The sequence below is a fragment of the Gavialis gangeticus genome, unplaced genomic scaffold, assembly GCF_001723915.1.
Source record: "Gavialis gangeticus isolate Ggan-Ray unplaced genomic scaffold, GavGan_comp1, whole genome shotgun sequence".
Classification (NCBI taxonomy): domain Eukaryota; kingdom Metazoa; phylum Chordata; order Crocodylia; family Gavialidae; genus Gavialis; species Gavialis gangeticus.
In genome coordinates this window covers 45,166,247-45,172,525 of record NW_017728998.1, presented here as the reverse complement: position 1 = coordinate 45,172,525, position 6,279 = coordinate 45,166,247, and the positions used below count along the sequence as shown (strand labels likewise).

The window sequence follows — 6,279 nt, the reverse complement described above, 5'->3', positions numbered from 1 at the left end:
TCTGTTTTCTGGTTTCATGCTTGTAAACATGTGGTGATTTGAACAGCAGGGAGCAGTCTGCCTCTTCCTCACCTCTTCCTTTGGTCCATGTCTGTTAGATGACCTGATACAGCTGACGGCCATGTGTTGGATGAGGGAGTTCATCCAGCTGGCTGGCCGGGTGATGCTGCCCTACTCCTCTGGGATCCTGACTGCAGTTCTGCCGTGTCTATCCTATGATGACCGCAAGAAGAGTATCCTTGCTACCCAGATCAGGCCAGCAGAGGCTGCTGTCAAGTTCCAGTGTTGTTCCCTCCCCTCAGTTGTCTGTTCTTCAAGCACAGATTGCTGTGTACCAGCATTTGGGGTGATACTGGTAAAGCTCCTTGAAGAGCTGCTTGTGGCTTTCTAGGTTTGGGGTAGAAATGAGTCGTGGTGTCCAAGATGACTGATTTTCTTCCTTCGTGCCTAGGTATCACAGGCAGACTTGTGGAAAGATAAAGAACAAATGTTTGAGGCTGAAGCTGGGGAGGAAGCAAGTCACTTGCTGCATTTGTAATGGGGCCACTGCTGGCCCTTGATACTAGTCATTGGTGGTTAGCGTAGAAACACTGCTGCTCTTGGGGCAGTAGGACACCAGTGTATGAATAGTCCCTTCCTCTACTGAAGCTGGCTTTCCTCAGAAGTGTGAGCTGCCCAGTGCACTTCATCAGACATTCATTATGTCTTTATGGGATGTTAACCACTTTAATGTGAGCTCTGGCTGCTCCTGGTACAGATTTACCAGGTATACTTCCAGCTTATGCCCTTGTATGTGGGGGGATGAGTTTGCAAAGGAGCAGCTAGTTGAGACCCAGGGTTGCTGGGGTGGGACACCAAGGATTCACTGTTGTTCCTCCTCTCATCCCCGTCCTAGATAATCAGTGCTCAAAAGGTTCTTGGTCCATCTGGCAGAACACCAGAGTGACTGACCCAGGAGAAGGGCAGGTGGTTCTGTGTTGTGGATAACTACTATAGTTTCATCCAATGTGCTGCACTGAGTACACACCCTTGGGTCAAAATGCACCTTACATCCTCTCTGCCCAGACATCAAAGAGGTGGCCAATGTGTGTAACCAGAGCCTGATGAAGCTTGTCATCCCAGAAGATGATGAAACAGATGAAGCCAAGCAATCCATGAGCCTGCAAACAGAAGCCAGCTCAGAGGAGTCTCTCTCCAAGCCTGAGGTGCCCTCCAGTGGTGAGTTTCTTTTTATCCAGGCTTGGGCAAGGGCTAGATAATTAACCTTTTGGTACTTCCTTGACCTGGTTAGCTAGGGCTGCTTCTGAAGAGTGACACTGACTGGGGCCTTAGTGCACTCTCGGGGGGAATGTTGGGCTTGTAGGCAAAACACCTGCTAAGTACAAGATGAATGCCTTCATTGTTTTGCTGAGCTGAGACACAACAGGAAAGATGATCCATCTAAAGAAATTGAGCCCGTCTTCCTCTTACTGGATTTGGTCCCTCTGTAGTCGAGTAGGCTGAATGCAAGAAAAAAATACTAGGTTTTCTTGCGCTTGAAGTGCTCTTTCACATCTTTGCCTTCAGCCAAAAACTCCAGGTGCTTTTGATATGTTTGTACAGCACCCAGCCCAATGAGCAGCCAGTCCAGATTGGGTCCAAGCACTATCCTAATGCAAATAACTAGTGGTGTAGAGAGTAATAACTTGCCAGGTCCTTAAAAGGAGCAGTCTATGCTCAACAGTCCTTGCCCTGAAGAGTTAAGTCAAATAGCTACAATGCAGTTGTAGCCTGTGGAAGCTGCTCTTGAATTTTCTTAATGGTTGTGGAATAACTTCACATTTTACTTGTCTGACTTTCTCATGCTGGTATATAATTAGCATATAGTCTAAAACATGATTCTTAGTTTGCACTTTGGTCAAAGTGGTCATTGGACTGGGTTGCATAGATTAATAGTCTATGCAACCCAAATAGTAAGCATGTCTATATGTAAATGTGTTTCCAGACTTCACCACCTGCCAGCCGCTGGGACACTTAACAGTAATATGACACCTGGAAAATCAGGAAGACCTTTTTATCCAGTTAATTTTGTGCATATAACAGTATGCGGAATGTGCATCTGTTTGGGCTGCAGCTAGGAGCCCAGCATGCTGTGATATACAAACCCAGAACAAAGCTGCTCCAAAGAGCTTCCAGTCTAGTTTTGTGGCTTGTCCCTGATCAATTGTATGATTATTCATGCACCAACAAGGACATTAATTTTTCTTAAGAGAAATGAAAATGTGTAGTACCTTAAACTGGCAGGGGCTTCAAGGGCAAGACCAGATGCCTGAAAATGAGCTTTTAAAAAATTGGCTTAGATCTCAAATGTACAGCACTTCAGTCTGGTTCTTATCAGCCTGTTCAGGGCTGTGCTGGTTTTGCTTTCTGTAAATAGGTGCATGCTACAATCTTACCATCACTTCTCACACAACGGCCCCTTACCTATAGAGCCTTCAGTATGGATGTTTTGGAGTACACTACTGCTAGCATTGAGGAAGCCTGACAGTGCCCTCTCAGTATGGGGGTATTTCTATTTTTGGAGTGGGGGTGGGGGGAGGAAAGCAAAAGGGTTGCCCCAGATTCATAGTCAGGGGCAGGTTCTGGGACCAAACCCAAGAATCTGTCTCCTTGTGGTTAGGACAGGTGACATGCTGGCCCAGGCCTGTTTCACAGTTGGCAGAACTGATTTTCAGAGTTGAAATGCCCAGGCCCAGTTACCCCAACATTTAGAAACTAAAACCCATCTCTTGGAGTTCACCACTAAGCTAAGGCCCTGGGCATCAAGTCTAATGCACCAAAGTGTGGGGTTCAAGCTTGAACTTCAGATGAATCTCTTCTGTACCCAGCATGGCTTCCTACCTCCAGAGGCATCTGGTATTGGTTCACAGTTTTTTTTTTTTCATATTTGAGAGTCATGGCTATTGATAGTTTTATATTTGCTGTCCATTCTTCCAAGTATTTTATACTCTTGTTATGATTCCCCAGTGGAGTGTGGAGAAACAGTTGATCAAAGGAAACTTTACTGTACTCCTTTGTAATGCAGCCAAACATTTCCCTGTAGCAGTCTGAAACTGGCCAGTAGGAGGGGGGGAAAGCACCAAAATATAGAGCAAAACTAAAAAAGAAGGTCCTTAGACTACTTGTCTGGAAAACTTGAAACCTAGCAGTTACATAAAATAAGGCCAATACTAAAGATTCCTGTAGCAGGACTGTAACCAGATCCTTGTTCAGTTTTGCCATGTGTGCACCATGTGCAATGAGGAAGAAAACAGCTGGAGCAGTATTTTTTTTCAGCTGGAGCATTGGTGGTTCAGTGGTAGAATTCTCGCCTGCTATGCAGGGGGCTTGGGTTAGATTCCTGGCCAATGCAAGAATAAGATTCTTTTTATGTTTCTTTTTTCTTTTCTTGTTAAAATTTTCATAAGGTAAAATTATTGCTTTGCCCTAACTAAAAATTTTCCTTCCCAATTAAGTTCTTTTCCTTTATATGGAGGATTGGTTGTAAAATTTAAGAACTTTATTAAATCAGATTTAAAGGTACGGGGGAAATTTAAATAAAAAATACCCTTGTGGATCTTAATTGCTTTGATTCTTCTTTTTTGCTTTAGCTTCACTAGCTCACACATTGCATGAAAAAGAAATTGCTCATTATCCTGCTCCTCCCCAGCACACTGTCATTTAATGTCCTCCTACTTTTGTTACTTTGCTGCTGATGTGGCAGCATCACTGTGTGTGACTAGAAGCACTTGGCAAATAATGATCACAGAGACTGTGCCTAAATGACCCCCATCCTTTTCTGGAAGTTTGGTGTTCAGAATTCCTACTAGCTGGGCAAGAGCCCAGGGATTCATTCCCAGTCAAAGCAGGTATGATGTTGTAAAACATAACCCAGTTTATACTGACGTGTGGGTTTTCTGTACAAAATGCATGTCCCTAGATGTTCCTTCCCAATTAGGGGCTATAAAATAGCTTTGATTCTTCAGGCCTGTGCTGACAAGCTACCACCCTCTTGTAAACTGGTACCCTGTGTGCCTCACATCCTCCTTTAGGCTGCTGGCTGAGCTGCAGAGACTGTCTCACATAGTTCTGCAGTGAGTCTGAGCTAATCACAAGCTGAGCTTTGAAGAGCAGGAGTGTCGATCATCCCTGCTGTACACAGTGCAATGGTGACATTACATTTAGTTGAGGTTGGGGAGGCAGTAGACCAGCAAGTGCATTTTTATGACTTAACTAGAATCGCAATAGCGTGTAAAGCATTGTTTGAGTGGACTGCAGAAAGCTGCTGGGAGGGTGTAAGTGTAGTTATATTAACATTTTAATTGACAAAGGCCTTGTCCTTCCCTGGAGTGGCTATGGGCAGTGACTTTGAGCCTTCCCATTAGGGCCAGCCCTTGATCCAGAAGAGGCTGTTCTGGGGGTTTAGCATGAGAGAACTTCTTGGATGTTTTGGCTTTTTCCCTTTTGCCCATGAGTAGACTGGTCAGAGCCACACGTACTGGGGCAGGTCATCCAACTACAAACACCTTCATTTGGACTCGGATATCTGCACGTGAATATCGTAGGCCTGTCTTTTCTTAGATGAGAAAGCAACCCTTGCCAGTCTGTTCCACAGACTGTATTTGGGGCAAGATTGAGTGTTTCCCCTCCTAGAAATTGGGAAAGCAGTTTCCTAGCCTTGATCCTGGCTATGTTCAGTTTCTGTAAGGAGTGACATCTGAAGGGTGGACATATAGCTGGTGGCAATATCTGGTGTCAAGAAATTGGAAAGCTGTAGATTTAGCTTTTGCTGCTACCTTCTTCCAGTAGTTGGCACTAGAGAAAGTAGAAAAGACACTGTAACAGTATTCAGAACTAGGTCAATGAACAGTGTCAGTGTGGAGTGGTATCTAGACTGGTTGTCAAGATTTTGCCCAAAGACCAAAGGACAAACTAATGACAGTATTGTGCCAGATGCCAGCCAGGTTGAGGCATGCTCACTGTCCCCTCCTCCTGCTCTGTCATGTGGGACATGCTGCTTTAACACTTACAGTGCCCCTTCTTTTCCATTAGGTTCCCTTGATACCTCGAGTGACTCCAATTTCAGCAACACCAGTGTCTTCACTGTAACCAGGTAAAGAAGTTACATTGCTTGGCATAGGAAGTCTTGCTCGGGATGGGGTGGGGGGTATAGGTGAAGTTTTCCACATTGTCAAGGTGATATGGTAGGCTCAGAGCCAGAATAGCAGCAGGACCTGCATATCAAATAAAGCTGCTTGGGCAGAGCTGTCCAAGGGAGGACTTTGCTGGGTCTGTCATTGGCCTGTATTCTTTCTCCAGCCCTCTTTCTATATGCCAAACTCTGCATTTTGACACAATGTAAGATCTTTCATTTTTCTACCTTACATACCAAGAAATTGGGGCAAGTTTTGGTGACAGTGAAGGAGGAAACACCTTATATTCTCTAAGGGCCTAACCCAGGTTCCTCAGGGTCTCATCTTTCCCTCTCACTTGCTTCACCTTCAAGTCACCAAACAAGACATTTTCTCCCAGAGAAGCATCTAAGCCAAATTTGGGGAGATGTCCCACAGGAGGAGGGGGGAGAGGGTGAGGTGTGAATGAAGTGTCCCCTGGATTGGGGGGAAAGGAAAGGCAGTGGACACTGTTGACATATGGAGCTTAATTACCTCCTTGTGGAACTGATCTCAACATCCCCCTCTATCTCTCATGGGCAATATTCCAGAGTAGGAATAACTGATGTGCATCTCCATGCTCTTCACTTCTTAGCTGAAGTTACATAACCTTTTTCTCCATGGGTGCATTCACACATGCAGGCATGTGCACTTCCAACAGCTCAAATAGCAGCAGCACAGATTTGTGCCAAAGATTTCTGCGTCAGCACACATACCTGAACAGGTACTTTGGTGTGGGGCAAATTGTGTCACTTGGGCCAAACTGACCCTGCCCAGCTCCTCCTGGATCTTCAGCCAGAGGGAGCTAGCAGCTGAGGCCAGCACTTGTGCTAGACCCAGTAGTATAAAAACCTGCCCTGTGCTGGCCCCAGCAATATAAAAACCTGCCCTGGCAAGCAGCTCAGGGCTACTTGCCCTCAGGACCTTCTGAGGGCCAGCCAGTAGGTATCTAGGAACACTACCCCTTGTGTCAGCTGGACTGCTGTAGCGGCCCTAACTTACAAGGAAAGCTATGCATCCTTGCAAGCTGATATTGGCGCCCAGGGTGGATGACTGGAGACCCTCTGGGTTAAAATCTGTGGGGAACATG

General features: G+C 45.6%; 1 protein-coding gene across 2 annotated transcripts in view; it reads left to right on the top strand.

Annotated features, from left to right (window-relative positions):
• The window catches only part of VAC14 (Vac14, PIKFYVE complex component), a 267,959-nt gene that overhangs the window by 43,727 nt on the left and 217,953 nt on the right, over window positions 1-6,279 (top strand). The window contains exons 9-11 of one of the 2 annotated variants that reach the window (XM_019505828.1): window positions 188-233; window positions 1,066-1,218; window positions 5,071-5,131. In XM_019505828.1, coding sequence (XP_019361373.1) covers window positions 188-233; window positions 1,066-1,218; window positions 5,071-5,131 — 260 coding nt within the window. Of the gene's footprint in view, window positions 1-98; window positions 234-1,065; window positions 1,219-5,070; window positions 5,132-6,279 lie in introns of both variants that reach the window. The other variant, XM_019505829.1, reaches the window with a different exon arrangement.